Below are 17,525 nucleotides of genomic sequence, written 5' to 3'. Positions count from 1 at the left end.
GACAGGCTCCCTAACCAGGGACTCTGGGATTATGAGGTGTTTCACCTCCTGAGCCTCAGTTTCCCTCTTAATAATGTACCCAGGCTAGGAAAGTACTACCTTCAAGTAAGATCTCATTTAATCTTCACAGTGTCCCTAGGAGGTAGGTCTTGTTATCCCCAAATTATCCCATCATCCCAGATGAAGAAACTGAGGCCTAGCAAGGTCAAGTGCCTGCTGAAGGTCATATATCTGGTGAGTGGCCAGGATTTGACCCCGAGCCTGAACTCTGGACCCCTGTCCTGGCCTCTCCCAGCTGGACCCTACGGAAGCTGAAGGGCAGGAGTGGGGGCCCTCACTGCTCAGGCCCTCTGGTTCCGAGTTCATGTTCATTAGCGGGGACCCCACCCTTCTTGTCAGGAGACCTTATGATGAATCATTAGTGAGTGGGGCCCAGGCTGAGCTGGCTCTTTAGTTCCACTTCCCCATTTGGAAAGACCCTTAGAGACAAGATAACCAGACCGGCCCTATTATTGGCCAGCTGGAGAGACTGAAGCCAGGAGAAAGAGGGTGGAACCCAAGGTTGCACAGCGTGTCTTTATTTTTTTGAATTTTATTTATTTTTACACAGCAGGTTCTTATCTATTTTATACATATTGCACAGCATGTCTTGGTGTTGGTTGTCTTAGTGAAAGGCCCTAGAACCCAGAGAAGCTGAGCACATCACACAGGGTCACACAGCATGGCTGATGCTGTCTCAGCTGGGCTGGGGAAGCAGCCGCTGCCCAGGAGCACACCCGGTGGGGAGGAAGCCCTGAGCTCACCTGCACCTGTGTCCAGAAATACAAGGCCAAGAAGCCCGGCCCCACCACCATGCCTATGAGCCGGTGTGTGATCTATGCCTGGGATGCCTCCACTGCCCTGTTTACCTCTGGCGGCCACTGGGGTCCTCATCCTGGGATACAGAGGAGAGAGGAGGCGCAGTGGTGTTGGAGACCAGTTTAATGGGGACGCTCAAGGCCTGGGCAGCGTGGGGAGCGTCCAGGAGTTGGGCAGACAGGCAAGGTGGGTGGGTCGCTGGCCCACACCTGGCCAGCAGTGGGGAGGAAGCCCTGAGGAGGGGGTGCCGGGAGGTGGGGCGGGCCTAGGTACGCCAAGTGAAGTACCAGAAGAGTGGCCTAGGCCGGCAGACACCACCTCCCCCTGCCCCGGAATATCTGTAGGCCAGCCCTTGAGAAGGTATCTAAGCCAGGTAGTGAGTGCTCAGGCCAGAGCCTGGCCGGGGCTCCCAGAGCCTAGGGGCTGGCATCGCTGGGGGCCTCCCCGAGCTGCTGCTGGAACTCAAGGCGTGTCTGCCGGTTGGATTCAAGCAGCTCCTGGAGGCGGGCGTGGAGGTGGTCATTCTTCTCCTCCAGGTGGTCCAGACAGGAGTTGATCTGGTCCAACATGGAGTTGATGGCAGCGTATTCTGGGAGGAAGGGGAAAGAGAGTCAAGGTCCCATATCTCCTCAGGGATCACAGGCACACACCCCGCCCCCCCCCCCCCCCCACTGTCCCCCAGCCTGCCTCTAAAGAGCTTTGGGCAAGTCCCTACTCCTTCCTGAGGCTCACTGTCACCAACTGGAAAATGGCTGGATATCAAAGGAGGAAAGGCTTTGGAGAAATACCTTAGTGTACCAGCTTTTTCTAGGGTTAGGTTGGTCACAGGGAGGTTAGCCAGACAGTGTCCTGCCCGGGAATTCCTGCCAGGTGCCAGGTCTCCTCTCTACTTCCTGCACCAGCTGCCTAGAGGCCAGAGCCCATGCTCCTGAGCCAGGCAGTCACGGCCTCTGTCCCCAGACAGGTCCTCCTCTCCAGCCCTCTGGCTCCCCTGCCGTAGCTCCTAGCAGACTCCAAGGCCCTGCCCCCTTCTCTAGCCCCACCTCCCCTGCCTTTTCCTTTCCTCTCTCACACCTGCCTTTGCCCACCTCAGGCCCCTTGAACATGCTGTGGCCTCTGCCTGGAATGTGCTGTGTTCTCCTTCTGTCTTCCTTCCCTCCTCTCCTCCTGGATGAGCCCCACTCATCCTTCAAGTGTCAGCGTGGATGTTGCCACAGGGAGCCCTCCCACGCCCCAGCCTGATCGGGCCTCTATTCCTGATCGCCTTGCCCTCTCACACCTCCAGGGCCCCCACCGCCGGCTCGGCTGCTGTGACTGTGTGCTAGTCTGTCTCCCCCACCAGACTACAGTGAGCGCTGTGTGACAGGTGGAATGTGTTCACTGTGTTCACTTGTGTTCACTGCTGTTTCCCCAGTGCCCTCAGTGTCACACAGTAAGCATCTGTTGAATGAATGAATGGATGAATGAATGAAGCCTGACTTTCCAGGCTTTCTGCCTTTCCTTAACTGCCCCTGCCATCCAGAATGCCTCAGCCGCTCAAGGACCAGCTCCAAATGCCTCCTCTTCCAAGAATCCTTCCCTGGTCTCCACCAGAAACCATCACTCCCTCCTCCACAGACACTCCTGACCTGCCTCTCTCAGCCACACAATGTCCCCTAGGACCCAAGGTCTGGGCCTGTGCCCACTGCGGGACCCAGTTCTGAGCCAGCGCATGACTCAGATACACTCAGCTGCCAGCTTGGGATAAAGGGGAAGCGGCTGGTGGTGTGTGGAAACGACCAAGGCTAGAGGAGAGTGTCTGGGATAAGGGTGCAAATGTGTCTGCATTCTGGGGGAAGGGTACCCATGGCCCAGAGTTGTCCTAACTCACAGAGGACAGAGTCCTGGAAAGCCTCTGCTGGATCCTGGAGTCCAACTCCCTTGTGGTACAAATGGGGAAACTGAGGCCCAAGAAGGAAGAGACCTGCCTAGGGTCCTCCAGCTGGTTGGTGGCAGAGCCAAGATTCAGACTTGGGGAGCAGGGGCACTTGGGTTTCAGTCCCAGCTCTGCCCCATCCCAGCAGGTTACTACGCCTTTCTGGAAAAAGGGAATGAGAACTGGGTTATTGTGAAGATTCAAATACATATATCAAGAACTCAGGGTCTGGCCACAGCAAGCACTTAGTAGGTGGTCGCGATTATCAACATTTCACATTCCGGTCAAGAGACACAAATGGGGAGAAAGACGGGGGAGGCAGCTCTCTCCGCTACTGGGGCTAGGCTTTGTCTGCGTCAAGTGTCACGGGTACCTCCCGGTTCCAAGTTTTTGCCTTCCATCGGGGACACCCTCCTCCCCAATGCCCTAAGTCCTGTCAATCTGCCAACTTCCACTCAGTGTGACTCCTGGGAGACCCTTCCAGATGCGCCCAGCACAGCTGCCAGCGTGATTACCACACCTGGCCTTTGTTCACCAGCAGTGCCCCAGGCAAACCGGGCAGCCCACCACTTACCCCACTTACTCTACCTCTTTATTAAATGCAGACCTTGAGTGATGAAGTGCTTTAAAACTATTGTGGTGATGGTTGCACAACTCTGTGAATATCCTAAAACCCACTGAATCATACAGTTTAAATGGGTAAATTGTACAGTGTGTGAATTATAGCTCAATAAAGCTGTTACCCAAAACAAAACCAAAAGCAGACTCCAAACTTACCCCACATTTACTAAGTCCTGCCCTCTGTTAATAAACTAAATTTTATTACACTAAAGGGAATAATAACCACTTACAGAACACTTGCATGCAGAACACTTGCATGCTTGAAGTCTACTATTTTCCATTCACTTTCTCATTTAATCCTGATACATCTCAATGCGGGAGACACTAACCATCATTGTTATTTTACAGATGGGGAAACTGAGGCTGCAGAAGGAGAGAAGGGAGCTGATGGTTCTCTCTCCTTCCCCCCCTGCCCCCACCCCCTGCAGTGCTGTGTAGGCAACAGGCCGCTTTGTAAGCAAGTCACATTCGCCAGGGCTCCAGGCCACACCAGCAAAGGTGCCTGGGGTTGCTGACTCAGCAGGGCGGCACGCCCACCCAGATAGCCCCTCCTGCCAAGCCAAGAAGGTCCACTCCCGGCCCCGGCCCCTTAGGAGTCTCCGTCTCCACATGGGCTGAAAGAAGTGTCTGGAGCAAATCCCAATCCCAAAGGGCGAGTGACCTGAAGCGGCCTCAGTTTCCCCATCTGTAAAACGGGGCCTGTCGCCCACAGTTCTCGAAGGCTGCGGTTTCCAGGGACCCGCTCGCAGGTGCTCGTCCCAAACCCCCGGAGGGCGCTTGCTGCTCCGGAACCACCCTGGGGCGGGGGGATGGGAGGGCTCTGCGGTTCCTTCCCGGTCCCTATCCCGGCCCCGATTCCCCTTCCCAGGAGGGCACCCCAGAGAAAGCAAAGTCGTTTCAGCAGCCCCCCTGCGTCACCTGCTTCCTCGAAGCCGTCGTCCTCGCCTTCCGCGCCCGCCTCCACCGGCATGCCCAGGTCCCCGTTGGGGCCCGACATTGTGGGCTCGGGAGCCGCAAGGGCAGCGCGACGACTGACCGCGGGAACGGTCGCGCCGACAACCGGCGCGGGGCGGAAGAGGGAGGCGGTGGATGGAACTCTGGGCCGGAAGGGCGGAACGCCGCGGCGGAACGCGCCCAGTAGGCCGGGACCCCGCCCCCAAGGCGGAGCCCGGCGGCCAGAGCTCCGCCCTGCCCCGCCGCCAGAACCCCGTCCCCTCCCGTCCGTAAGACTCCGCCCCCACACTCGAGCCCCGCCCACACCCTGCCTCACAGTCGAGCTCCGCCCACTTCCGCCGGTCCCCGGGCCCGCCTCTCTCCCGGCGGCCGGTTGGACCACCCCGTGAGAATCTTAGGGTTGGGCCACCTCATGAGAATCTTAGGCGGCGGGGTCTCGGCCCTCAGGTCGAGCAACCCGGCACAAGGGCAGGGCAGCCTGGGACCCCCCCACTCTGCCCCATCCTGCTGCTGGGGACCTGCGGGTAAGCTAGCCGGCGCCTCTGCGTGGGAGAAATCTGAGACGAGTTGTTTCTGAGGCCCCCAGTGTGTAGGGAAGATATCCGTTCACAGCCTACTTGAGAGTCACGGTCAGCAGAGTGCAGCTTGTGGCTGTCAGTCACGGAAGGCTTCGGGATAGTCTGCCCAGCTGCCGTCATACCCCATCCTTTTTACCAGCTGGGAAAGGGGGCCCTGCCCAAAGTTACACAGCCGGAAAGTGTCGCTCCTGAGCTGGAACCAGGGGTGTGATCTTGGCCAGGGATACCGCTGAGTGAGGCCCATATCCAGGGGAGAGGGGCTCACTTACTGGGACTCCTGTAGCTGGGCCTCCTGGAGGAGGCCACATGGCTGCTGCAGCCTGGTGCTGGTCTCACACTGGTAGTTCCTGAGAGCAGGCCATCCCTGGGTGGCGGGCAGACCGAGCCATGTTCCCCGATGATGACAATGGGAAGGGATCCTCTCTGTCCCAGGAGCTGCCTTACCGTTTCACTGAGGAACGTGAGCCACCACTGACTTGGATAACGGCAGCCCCACCCTCTCTATGAAGCAGGTTGAGTGGAGGCGAGGCCCACGCTGAACCAGTGCAGGAAGGATTGCAGTGAAAAACCCCTCACCCAGGTCAGCTGACCCTCCTTGACTATAATGGGTGGGTACCCTTCCTCCCATCCCCCCAGCTGCCCTCCTCCAGGGAGGCAACCACAATATTTCTATTATTTCTTCCCACTACCTGGAACTGGACACATTGGCCAAATAAAGTTGAAATTTTCTGCCAAAAAAAAAAAAAAGGTACTAGGCCCATGGATGGAACAGGTGGCAGACAGCACCTGGGCCATTCCTGGAGAGGGATGAGTCTTTGGCTTCAGGAGGGTGATGGGAGTGCGCCCGGGGGTAGCCAGGCGCTCTGATGGGTGGACACGTGCATCAGGCATCCCCGTGCAGGCTGCATGCATGAGCGCTCGCATCCAACTGCTATGTCTGTGTGGTGTGTATCTGTACATGCCTCGGCATGTTTCTGAGAAGCTGTATGTCTCTCTGAGGGTCTGTTGCCCGTCCCTGTGTGCCTGGGGGTCTTTGTGTTTCTCCCCTCGTCTGTGGGGTCCTGTGATCTCAGGTGTGATTTCATAACTGGGAGAAAACATGTGCCCGTGCTTTTATTTGGGTGTCCTATGCTTGTAGGGATAAACATGTTTGGATTGTGTCAGCATGTCCACATATGTGACCTGTGTTTCTGCCGTGTCTCTGCGCACTTGTGTGCTACACAGACACAGGTGTTTCTGCTTCCATCAGAGGACACAGGACTCTTCTGTCTTAGTGAAATGCCAGGGTCTCAGGGAGGGCCTCTCACTGATCAGCCAGCCCTCCTTTCTCAGCCCTGCTCACACCTCTGCCAAGTGTTGACCCCGCTCAGCTCCTCTCTTTCTCAAGGAGACAACGCAGCCCCAGAGAGTACCCCCTCCCTGACCCCGAGGTGCCTGTCCCATTGTGGGGACCAGGCAGGGGAGTCACTGAGCTTATCCGGTTGAAAGTCAGACTCCACGGAGAACTGGGCAGGGTCCGCAGGACGCTGCACAGCCCCCAGCAGGACCCCACCATGGCATTCAAGGAGTGGCCTTTCTCCTGGGCCTGAGCGTGTGCCCGGGGCCTGGGGCTAGCGGTGTGGGCAGAGGGAGGCAGGCGAGAGGAGAGGAGAGGAGAGCCCAGCCAAAGCCTCATCCCCTAAGTGGCTGAGTGAGGGTGGGAGGATGGAGAGCTGGGTGACACATGTGGTGAGGCCCCTACCTGGCTGGCCCCTTCTCTGCTCCCAGAAGCCAAAGCGAACCTGGACTCTGCCCACCTCACTCCTGTGGTCAAGGTCCACATAGCAGACCACAGGACAAAACAGCCACTACCCCAGCCAGCCCTGATGGGGGGAGGGGGCGTGCTTTGGTGCTGCCCCGCCTCTGGCATCGCTGTTCGCCTCTCACCCCTCATCTCACAAGTGATGGTGATGGTGAGCTGCCATCACCCCCTCTGCAAGCCCCGTGTGGAAGAGGCTGAGTAACAGTCCCCGAAGAGATCTGGGTCCTAGTGCTTGGGACCAGTGAATGGTGCCTTATTTGGGAAAGGGGCCTTTGCAGACTTGCTTACACTGAGCCTTTGAGATAGAGAGATTATCCAGGATTATCACAGCTCCAGTATCTCCCCTTCCCCCAGCCGAGGGTGAAGGGGTAGGTGTGCAAGTTTGTGGGTGGAGAAGCCTGGGTTTCTTCAGAACCCCACCCTCTCTGACCTCTAACCTTGCAACGGAAGAAGAGGCCAGGGAGAGGGTTCCTGTGTGTGGTGCAGACAGGGAGGGGCTCCAGCTGCGGCCTGTGGGTGAACAAGGGCTTGCTGGGCCCAGCCAAGCGGAGGGTACAGGTCTGGAGCCCTCGAGTCTCCTGGAATCTGAATTCCTGGCAGCATATTCCCCTCCCTGCCATCCCCGGCTCTGCCCCTGGTGGTCTGGAGGTCATCATAGAGGAGAGGTGTGGGTGAGGACGAGATGCTGAATGGGGTCAGCATGGACACTGCCACCCCCTAGGGGCAGGGGACCACCCCTGGCGACCCTCAAGCTGGGCATGCCTCTGCCCCACCCACTGTGCACCCCTCCTGCCCTGGCTGCTGTCTTCCAGCATCCACAGGAGTCCTGGTGAGTTGGGGGTGACAGCACCTCAGCCCTCACAGCCCCCATCCAGCTCCCCGGCCCTGGCTGGGCCTCTGCTGTGGCACCCATGCAGGTGATCGAGTGTGGGAACGAGCCCCATCAGTGTTTCTGTTGGACCAGGCATCCCTCAAAGGCAGGGACGGGCCTGGGGGTGGGGTGGGGGTGGGTGGAGAGCTAGGAAGTGTCCAGCCATAGCTGGCCATGGGTTCTGTGGCCGCCATCACTTGCTGAGGACCACAGGGGGGTCCAGGAGTGATGCTAATGTGAGCCCATCCTTTGCCTGTCCTCCTCCCAGGTGGCCCAGGGGTCAAGGAGCACAGATTGGGGACTGGGGCATGTGTTTATTTAGCAGGCAAGGTGGGGCTTCGGAGAGCAGCTGGTGGGCAGTGCCATGAGAAGGGTCTCTGGACTCTCTCCTGTCACCGGTGTCTGGGCTGGTGGGGACAGCTGGGCACCAAGCCGGGCAAAGGCTGACAGGAGGGCGATGGGAGCAGAGAGACAGGAGGCACCTGAGAGGGAGACGGGGAAGTAGAGACAAGAGCAGTCCTGGGCAGGGGGGGGCAAAGGCAGGCCTGCACCCTGGCTCCCATCAGCCCCCTCCCCAGCCATACTCACTGCACCCTCACTGGTCATCGATGCACTTGTCTGTGGGGGAGAGAGTCTGTCAGAGTGGGCAGGTGTGTGTGTGTACGACCCCTGCCCACTGGGACCCCTGCACTGCCCCTGGGCACCCCAGGCCCCAGCCTGGCCCAGCAAAGGCATATCTGGGGGTTCCCTTCAGGGCTGGGGGGCTGGGGCAGGGGATTGGGAGAAGGGCCTGAGGACGAGCAGACCTGGGGGACTCCCGTTCTGCAGAGGAGGCAGGTGAGGCCCAGCCACACATCTGCTCGGGCACCCAGGCCTTCTGCCTGTTTACCTGCTGACCCTGGCAGCCCTTCAGCTTTGGGGAGCCAGTGGCTCCCTGAGTGGCCTAGCTGGAGCCCCCTGCCCAGTCCAGGCCACCTGAAGACAAGGGCACTTTTCAAGTCAGTGGTGAGCCGGCCTCAAGGCAAGGGGGAAAGTGGCCCCGGACGAGGGGGTGTGAGGAGGAAGTGGTCTAGGATGGTAGGGCCTGGGGTGTCGGGGAAGTGGCCTGGGGCAGGGAGACTGGGGGAATTTGGACCTGGGCCTGAAATTCTCATCTGTCAGGGAGGAACCCTTGGGGCCCAGATCCCCGGGTGCCCCACGGATCCTTGGGTGGGGCAGAGTCTTCCTGAACCCAAAGTGGCTCCCAGGGGCTCCAGTGACTGGAGTAGAGGACCGAGCCCCTCCTCCCCCCCTTTCCCTGGTGGGGCAGCATCAGGCCTGGGTAGTCCCCACATGCCCTTTTCCTCTCCCCAGCTGGCCATTACCGATTGGAACAGGGAAGAGGATGTACTCATCGGTGAGGCCCAGGGATTTGGCGAAGTGGATGAAGTTCTCCTTCAGTTGAGGGGTCAGCTCCTTGGTCCTCCCTGTGGCCAGATGGCCAGTGAGTGGCCGGCAAATACTCCATAAATATCGTTGAATGTGTGAACAAGGCCTCTGATCCCTTCCTCATGGAGGGTCTGCAGAAGGACCTCCCTCCCTGGCCGCCCACAGGGACTGCAAGCTGACACTGGAGAGGACCTTGGGGGGCTGGGTTGGCGTGGGCCTCTCCCCTGACAGTGTGACCAGGAGCCGGGTCCCCGAGGTAGTGGGGGAGACCCACCGTAGAGGGTGGTCTTGAAGTACTCCTGGTTCTTGTAAACCTTCTTGAAGTACACTATGGCAAACTGGTTGTAGTTGGTAGTCGCCACTCGCACGGTATAGCTCTGCACCCCGGGGAAGCCTGTGGGGAGGACGGCGAGGGGTCAGCCTGCCCAGGCTGGGAGGAGGGAGCCGTTCCTTTCTCCCCGGCCCATCTGCAGGGGCTTCTCCCACAGAACAGCATCTGTGTGGACGGGCAGGGAGGTCTGCGCCCCTTCCTGGAGGACCCTGCCCCCCCAGAAGCCCAACCCCAGGGCCCGCCTCATTCAGGACTCACCCTTAATATTGCCCAGGGTGAACTGGCCGGGCCGGGAACTTGGGACAAAAGTTCTGATCCAGTGGTCACAGCGCTCGTCCCTGTGGGAGGGAGAGATGGGTGAGTGAGACCGGAGTGGACACAGGCTTGGACTCCTTGGGCTGGATGAGGTGGGGGCCAGGGCTGTAGCTGGAAGGGGTGGGACTCTGATGCCCCTGGCCTGGCCCAGCCCAAGACAATCCATCCCCACCACAGCAGGCGGTCCCTACCCCACCCAGCTGAGATGGGCCTGGGTCTTCCCCTCTAAGCCTACCCCTGTCTGTCACTGCCTGGTCTGCCCTGGGACATCTGACCCTGCTCAGACCCTCCCTCCAGCACCCACTGTCCTTTCCTCTTTAGGGCTGTCTCCCCTCGGTGGCCTTCCCTACACACTGTCCCCCTACCCCCAACCCCAGGCATTTATCCCTGCTCCTATCTACCCTCTGCTGCTTCCCTGTCTGTAACCTCTCCTGGGGGATTCGCCCTCCAAGGTTCCAGTCTGCTCCCTGCCAAGGACTCCTCTAGCTCCTGGGCCAACCCTGACCTGAGTCCCACCCCGTCTCCTGGTATTCCAGAGCTGATCTCCCCAAACCCATCCTTCTTCTGCTTCTTGCTCCACAGATGCTCCAGCCTCAATCCCCCTGGGTGCCGGAGCCAGAGACTCATAGGGGCTGGGCGACCCTTGGCACCCTACCATTTCTCTCTCCACCACCCCCAGAGGGACCCTGCTCAGACCCACTCCTCACCAGATCGCTTCTGTGCTGGTGCCTGAGGCCCCTGGCAGTGTGAGGGCTGCCCCCCTGCCAAGCCACTCAGCTGCTGCTCAGAACAGCTGTACGATGGCTGCTTCCTGAAGGAGTGCTTCTCTCTGACTCAGGGTCACCAGCCCCTGCCGTGGACGCCTCATGCCTCCTTCTGAGGCAGGTGGCTCGTTCAAGGCCAGTTCCAGAGGCTACCTCCCTGTAAGCCCTTGATGAAGCCCTGGGTGGCGGGGGCGGGGGGGGGGGGTCCTGGCTGTCTCTGTCTTGTTTTCTGAATGACTGTTCATCCCCAGCACCCTCTGTGTGTCTGCTCTGAAGTGACCAATAAATGCTGATCTAATGAAGGAAGAAATGGACAAATACCTGAATCCGGTGCTGAGCGGAAGGATGAATGACTGTCTCTCGCCTTCGGTCAGCCCTTGACTGTGACATCAGTCTGCCGCTAGACCCTCAAGCAGCCCCTCAGGTCTCTCCCACTTTCCCCAAGGAGGTGGCAGCTCTCACCTGAGCAGGGCGGAGGTGACATTGTAGCTGCGGTCTTCTTTCAGCTCGTAGGTGGTGGCGTACATCTTAAACTGGCCTTGTTTTTCCTTCTTAAATGCATTCCCTGCCAAGCCTACGATGTACCACTTCCCCTGGAACTACAGGGGGCTGTAATAGGCAGAGCCCACGAACGACCCTAGGGCCCCTGCCCTGAACCAGGCCCTGAACCAGGCCCTGAACCAGTAACTAAGCAGCAGAGCCTGGGACTGGGCATTCAGTTCCTGCACTGATGAAGCCAGTGGGAGCCGGAGGCAGCCAGGCCAGGAGGGAGCCCCGAGGGTGGCAGGGAGGGGGCGACCCTGGGCAGGGTGGCCAGCTGGCCTCCCTGTGCCTCAGTTTCCTCCTCACGCAGAGGGACTAAAGGTGTCCCCACCACGCATGGACTACAGCAATTATGGGAGAGAGACTGGACCTGGGAAGGTCTGCCCAGGTGATCCTCTTGTCAGCAAGGTCGGGGTCGGTGTGGGACAATGGAGCGTGGCTTCCATCGGGGGAGCCAGGGCAGGCTAAGCTGAAGCCTGGGCGTCCTGCCTTTACCTGTCTGCTAGGACTCTTCACCTCTCTTCCCCTCTGCCTGCACTCTTCCCTGGGCACCCCTGCAGCTCTCCCTCCAGGGCCCTTACCTGGTCAGGCTGGAAGTTGGGCTGCAGCGGGACCCTGAACAGAGGTGGGGCTGGGATCAGGTTGGGGGTGGAATCCTGGGCTTGGGTGTGCAGGGCCCCCAGCAGGCTGAGGCCCAGCCACAGGAGACCTAGGGGCATGGCTTCAGGGCTGAGCTGGCTGGCGTTCCCTACAGCAGCTGAGGGGGGAAGTGAGTGCGGAGGCTGCCTGGGCAACCCTATTTATGGTCCACCTGCCTCATAGCCCCTCCCAGGGTGGAGTCATTCATATCTTGCCATATCCGGGAAGGCTGAGGCATTTGCCAGCACTCTTGCTGAAACACCTGGCAAGATTTCTGCCCCTTTCCCCGCTGGTCAGGATTGTGCAAGACCAGGGGCAGAAGGTGGGGAGCGGACACTGCCCAGAGCTCTGCACGTCTGGCAGGCACAAGGGCTCCCTCCACTCTCTCTGTGCCCCTTCCCTTCATTCTGGTCGGCTCTGTATATGGTCGGTGGTCCCTGATCAGGACAAGCTGTCATCTCTGACTTTCAGGGGCCCCTGCTCAGCCCCAGCCCAGGGTGGGTATGTGTGGTGAGACCCCCTTCCCACATCCGAGGAACACAGACCATTGCTCACCCTGGCAGCCTATGTGCTGTGGCCTGGTTCTCAGAAGGGACAGGGAAGGGTAGGGCAGCTGAGAGTGAACATTTCTAACCAGGAAGGACAGAGAGTGTGATGTGTGCCCTGAGCTCTCGGAGCCCAGATCCTGGCCCTCCCGGGGGCCGCACACCAGGCCAGAGGCTGAAGGAAGAGCCCCTCCCCTCCTCCATGCCTCGGACCTTAGCCAACCCCTAAAGGACTTGGTCCCTGCTGTGGGCCCAGGGGATGAGACCCCAAGCTGGGCATTAGAGCCCCACGTGTGGACCCTTGGCAAAGCAGAGAGCAGGTGTTGCGGTCCCAGCGCCATGCTTGTGGGGGGCAGCATGGGGCATGCGTCTGTGCCGGGTGAGGGGCGCTGGGGGCTGGGGCCTGAAGGTGGGCTATCCACCCAGCTGCTCTGGACACCAAGTGCTTTGGGGCACAGGGAATGCAGGGACTTGGACTTGTCTTTGAGAGGTCCTTGAGGCCAGCTGCTGTCTCTGGCCACAGCCTTGGAGACCAGTGCCCTGGGCGTGGGACCCCAGAATTGTCCCTGCCATGGCTGATCCCAGCTCTGTCCTTGGAGGGGCGCAGTTTCCTCACTGGGGGCCTGGCCGTCCTTGGGAGGCAATGGTGGGTCCCAGGCCCTGGGCAATGTCTCCCAGATAGCTTACCACGAGGGCCAAGGCTGTCTGGATGCCTGATCTGTGGCTGAACTGAGGATCTGCTGGCCTCGCATGAGACTGACGGGGACCTCAATGGCGCTGCCTGCCTGCTGCTTGGGAATCAGCTTCCCCAGCCTAGGCTCTGGGGTGCCGAGCCCTGAGGGGAGGGGCTTTGGAGGGGTCCTGAGCTGGTGGGTAGGACGCATCTTATTGAGGCAGAGAGGCCCCCACAGGACCCCTGCCCTCTCAGGCCCTGACCTGCCGGCCTTTCCGGGTGATGAAAGCACAGGAAGTAGAGATGAGCAAAGCCTCTTCAGGGATGTTGCCACCGAAGGCCGGGCCCTCTGCAGGCACCCGTGGCCACCCCCACCCCACCCCTTTCATCCGTGCTCGCAGCCCCAGGGCCTCTACCCCTGCTATTCTCTCTGACCTTAAAAGGTACCCTCGAGTCTGTGGTGACTCCTAGACGTTGGGGAAACTCATGGATGGAGGCTCAAAGAATTTTAAGTAGGAGAGGGACAGTACCTTGGATCACCAAGGAGCCACTGCAGGGAATAGTCTAGATTCTAAAAGTCAGGGTTGGGACTTCCCTGGTGGCACAGTGGTTAAGAATCCACCTGCCAATGCAGGGGACACGGGTTCGAGCCCTGGTCTGGGAAGATCCCACATGCCGCAGAGCAACTAAGCCCGTGCGCCACAACTACTGAGCCTGCGCTCTAGAGCCCGTGAGCCACAACTACTGAGCCCGCGTGCCACAACTACTGAAGCCCACGCGCCTAGAGCCTGTGCTCCGCAACAAGAGAAGCCACCGCAATGAGAAACCCGCGCACGGCAACGAAAAGTAGCCCCTACTCGCCGCAACTAGAGAAAGCCCGTGCACAGCAACGAAGACCCAATACAGCCAAAAAAAAAAAAAAAAAAAAAAAAGTCAGGATTACTCTGAAAAACAAAAAGGAATGGGTCCTAAGAAAAACACTAACTGAATGAGATAGAAGGAGGAGTGGCCTGTTCTCTTCCGTGTTTTAAGATTTCCCATTGATGTTGATGAGCAATAAATATGAAGACCTGTTCACATTTTTGCTCACATTGAGCGATCTCAAAAAAAATAGAAAGTCAGGGTGAGGGAATTCCCTGGCGGTCCAGTGGTTAAGACTTGGCGCTTGCACTGCTGTGGGCCCAGGTTCGATCCCTGGTCCGGGAAGTAAGATCCCGGCAAGCCGCTCAGTGTGGCCAAAAATAAAATTAAATAAAATAGTAAAATAAAAATAAAATAAAATAAAATAAAATAAAGTCAGGGTGGCCAATGCTCCCCTGGTATGAATTGGGGACGGGTGTTTGGGCCAGGTCTGCAGCATGTGAAAACCAGGGCCAGGTGCAGGAGGGGAGACGGCCCAGCTGCCCAGCTCAGGGGCCCCCGTTGGAGTCCTGATGCCTCCGGGTGCTTGCAAATCTCTGTCCACCCCCCCACACACACTCCATCAGTCTCCCCGTCTGTAAAGAGAGCTGCAAGCAGATCCTGCGAGGCCATGCAGCTGGTGCACACATGGGGGGTCTCTACAGGACGTCACCTCTGAGTTTCTGATCACACCCACGCAGGGCCCATTCTCTCTGTGCTGGCTCCAGGCCTGTCTCAGACCCACTGGCCTTGTCTATCTCTCTGTCCTTATCTCCGTGTGGTCTTGGCCTCAGCGGACACACCTGGTGACAGCCATCTCATCACCCCTTCCTCAGCTGGCTGCCTCTGCCTTCTCTCCTGGCCCAGCCCTGGAGATTGGCCTGGTCCAGGAGCCGAGGGAGGAGTGAAGGGGACGAGGCCTGTCCAGGGATTTGAGTCTCAGCAGTGTGCCGTGTCCCAGCCATACCTCGTGGGGGTCCAAGGATGGTCCTGGCCTTGGCTGGAGCAGAGGTCAGGCCAATCCCAGCCAACAAGAGGTGGGTTTGGGGCTGTGTGGAGCTGGGCGGCAGGAGGTCAGCCGAGGGTGCTTGCAGCTGTCTGCCTTAGGAAGGGAAAGGGTCCTGCAGGGTGGGCTGGGGATAAAGGTGAAAAGCTCTGCCCACCCTCTTCAGAGTCCAGCTGGGCTTCAGGGAAGGGTCAGCTCAACACACACACCCACCTCGCACAAGCTGCAGAACTAGGTACTAGGAGGGTTGGGTGAGGACCGTGGTGTAGACCTCCTGTCTAGACTTGGGCCGACTCCAAGGACAGGACCCTGGAGACCTCGTTCCTTGCCCAGCCCCCTCCCACTGGGCCTGGGCCCCCGGCCAAGGAAGACACTTGCAGGTTCACACTGCCCAGAGCTGGGAGCAGTTCCTGGACTCCAGGGCTTCAGAAAGTTCTGCACTGCACTCGTGGCGCCATGTGGGGCACCCCAGGTGCTTGTTTGACTCCCCTTGGCCCCTCTGTTTGTTTCCACTGTGGCCCCTGGGCTGGTCTTACAGGCCACCCCTGCCGGCTTTCCCCGCTGTCTCTCTAGGAGCTGCAGACGTCCTGAGTGAGGCCACAACAAGCCACACAGGAGTCTTGGGGCCAGGCCCCTCTTGGGAGAAGCCAGGGCTGGACCTTCCAAGTCCTGCTCTGGGTCTCTTTAGCAACGGCAGGAACTTAGAAACCATCCGCACGTGGCTCTCTGTGGCAAGAAGCCAGGAGAACGGTGGCTGCTCTGAATCTGTTCTGGCAGGTGCTCTCCCCCTCCACGGGCCCCAGAGGAGAAGCTCCCCAGGGACTGCAGTGGCCTGACTCCCATGGAAGGACCCAGGCCTCATCCCCGGTCTAATCCAATCAGGAAGGCAGTCAAATGCTCACTGACAGCTTTTGCATCTCAGGAATCCACTCTAACCGCCTGGACTTGTTTCTGGAAGCTTGGGAGCAGTGTTCAGCCCAGCCTGGGATGTTTGGAGCAAAAGCACCCCTCTCTCCCCTGCTTGAAGGGCTGAGCAGGAGGTCCCCGGGGCAGGGGCGACTAGGCTCCTGGGGGCCAGGGCGACACCTGGGAGCAGCCTGCAGGCAAGGTGCTCCCAGGAGGCCAGCTGTGGCGACAGCAACTCTTGGGGTCCACAGATAGGCCCTCCTTGGCCACTGCGGGTCCAAACACCCAGAAGAACGAAGGACTGTTCAGTGTGAGGTGCCTGCTCCTCCAGAGACTTGGCTTGAGTCTCAGGTTTCCAGAAGCAGCTTCCCAACCCCCATCGCTCAGCTCTCAGCCAGGGGTCACTCGAGGATCTCCTGATTCCCGCCCTTTCCACCTACCAGGAAGCCTACCTGTGGCAAAGCTTAGAAAGGCAGCCGCGGACTTCCCTGGTGGCGCGGTGGTTAAGAATCCGCCTGCCAATGCAGGGGACACGGGTTCGAGCCCTAGTCCGGGAATGTCCCACATGCCGCGGAGCAACTAAGCCCGTGCACCACAAGCACTGAGCCCGCGTGTCACAACTGCTGCAGCCCGCGTGCCTCGAGCCCGTGCTCCACAAGAGAAGCCACCGCAATGAGAAGCCCGTGCACCGCAATGAAGAGTAGCCCCCGCTCGCCGCAACTGGAGAAAGCCCACGCACAGCAAAGAAGACCCAACGCAGCCAAAAAATAAATTAATTAATAAATTAATTTTAAAAAAGAATAAAAGAGAAAAAGAAAGGCAGCTGCTTCTGACACCCCCCACAAGACACCCACTGGATTCCTCCCTCTGGGGAAATCCTTAGGGTCTACCGGGCAGCAGCAGCATGAGGTCTGGGGCCAGGCCCTTGTCCTGCTTCTGGTCCTTGGGTGCCTGGCCCATGCATGCATGCCCCTTAGATGGGTGCTCCTGCCTTTCACTCCAGGGCTTGGACTGCCATGCAGGCAAGAGGGCCTGTGATGATTACAAGGGGTCCAGGGGACTGGAGGCCACTGCTCTGAGCAGGGTCTGCAGGGGGCACCAGGCATCCAGCCGGCGGTGGGTGGATGCTGGGCTCCGGGGGAGTTGGGCAGGGGTAGCTGTTTCCATAGGCCTCTGCCTGGTATGTGGCCCTGACACTCAGCAAGACCTGCTCCTTCCTGCTCTGCACCCGTCCTGCCACGACCAAGACTGTGACAGTGGGGACAAGGTCAGGCTCCAAAGGGGCAGTGTGTCCATTTTCATAAGGAGAAGGGGCCGTCCTGGGCCAGTGGACAGTGGGGCGAGGGGCCGGGAGCCTGGTGCAGGGAGCAGAGGAGAGTAAAACTCTGAGAACACCCATTGAAGCCTTGGGCCTGGCCACTGCCCCTCTGTAGTCCAATTCTCAGGGGGACAAGGTAGGGGCCGGGGGGAGGTGTGAGTTTCTGGGGACCTTGGGCTGGAGGGAGGACCACCCCCTTCCCTCTTCTCATGACTCTCAGAGTCACCTCAGGGGTGCGAACCCTCTACAGAGGTGTGACAGGCAGGCTGAGGACGCAGGGCATAGGTATAGGTGCTCCCTCTGGGCCCAGAGTCCCTCAACCCTCAGATGGGCACTGGCCTCCCCCAGGGTCAGTGCAGCCCGAGTGCTCTCCCTAGGAGCCAACCTGGGTCTGCCAGGATTGAGTGACCCATGGCTCCTTGGTCTCTACCCATACCTCTGGGGCCCCCTGTCCTGGGATACTGCTACGAACTGAATGTTTGTGTCCCCCCAGAATTCATGTTGAAATCCTAACCCACAATGCAATGGTATTAGGAGGGGCGCCTTTGGGAGGTAATTA

General features: G+C 59.3%; 2 protein-coding genes and 1 long non-coding RNA gene across 3 annotated transcripts; 1 reads left to right on the top strand and 2 right to left on the bottom strand.

Moving 5' to 3' along the window:
• Positions 1-550: 550 nt before the first annotated feature.
• Positions 551-4,581, bottom strand: BBLN (bublin coiled coil protein). The gene is made up of 2 exons (XM_033858708.2): positions 4,313-4,581; positions 551-1,447 (listed from the first exon to the last, which is right to left on the bottom strand). Exons 1-2 carry the CDS (start codon positions 4,389-4,391, stop codon positions 1,275-1,277), a joined length of 252 nt encoding a protein of 83 aa, XP_033714599.1. The 5' UTR covers positions 4,392-4,581; the 3' UTR covers positions 551-1,274.
• A 101-nt stretch (positions 4,582-4,682) lies between these two features.
• On the top strand, positions 4,683-10,905 carry LOC141279009 (uncharacterized). Its single transcript, XR_012332680.1, has 4 exons — positions 4,683-4,872; positions 5,359-5,506; positions 8,952-9,714; positions 10,255-10,905. It is a non-coding gene; the product is annotated as an uncharacterized lncRNA (long non-coding RNA).
• LCN2 (lipocalin 2) lies at positions 7,898-11,698 on the bottom strand. The gene is made up of 7 exons (XM_033858707.2): positions 11,561-11,698; positions 10,899-11,035; positions 9,616-9,695; positions 9,301-9,420; positions 8,963-9,064; positions 8,187-8,216; positions 7,898-8,080 (listed from the first exon to the last, which is right to left on the bottom strand). Exons 1-6 carry the CDS (start codon positions 11,696-11,698, stop codon positions 8,194-8,196), a joined length of 600 nt encoding a protein of 199 aa, XP_033714598.1. The 3' UTR covers positions 7,898-8,080; positions 8,187-8,193.
• Between the last annotated feature and the right edge of the window lie 5,827 nt (positions 11,699-17,525).

This window comes from Tursiops truncatus, chromosome 6 (assembly GCF_011762595.2).
Source record: "Tursiops truncatus isolate mTurTru1 chromosome 6, mTurTru1.mat.Y, whole genome shotgun sequence".
NCBI lineage: Eukaryota > Metazoa > Chordata > Mammalia > Artiodactyla > Delphinidae > Tursiops > Tursiops truncatus.
This window is presented reverse-complemented; position numbering and strand designations above follow the sequence as displayed.

What these genes read in the sequence shown, in the direction of transcription:
- LCN2 (XM_033858707.2), bottom strand. Translation starts at nt 11,698, where the DNA reads ATGCCCCTAGGTCTCCTGTGGCTGGGCCTCAGCCTGCTGGGGGCCCTG. An exon ending in CTTCAAGACCACCCTCTACG is followed by an intron (nt 9,065 to 9,300) that starts GTGGGTCTCCCC and finishes ATCTGGCCACAG; the next exon opens with GGAGGACCAAGGAGCTGACC. An exon ending in CCTCTTCCCTGTTCCAATCG is followed by an intron (nt 8,217 to 8,962) that starts GTAATGGCCAGC and finishes TCTCCCCCACAG; the next exon opens with ACAAGTGCATCGATGACCAG.
- BBLN (XM_033858708.2), bottom strand. Translation starts at nt 4,391, where the DNA reads ATGTCGGGCCCCAACGGGGACCTGGGCATGCCGGTGGAGGCGGGCGCG. An exon ending in CGACGGCTTCGAGGAAGCAG is followed by an intron (nt 1,448 to 4,312) that starts GTGACGCAGGGG and finishes CCTTCCTCCCAG; the next exon opens with AATACGCTGCCATCAACTCC.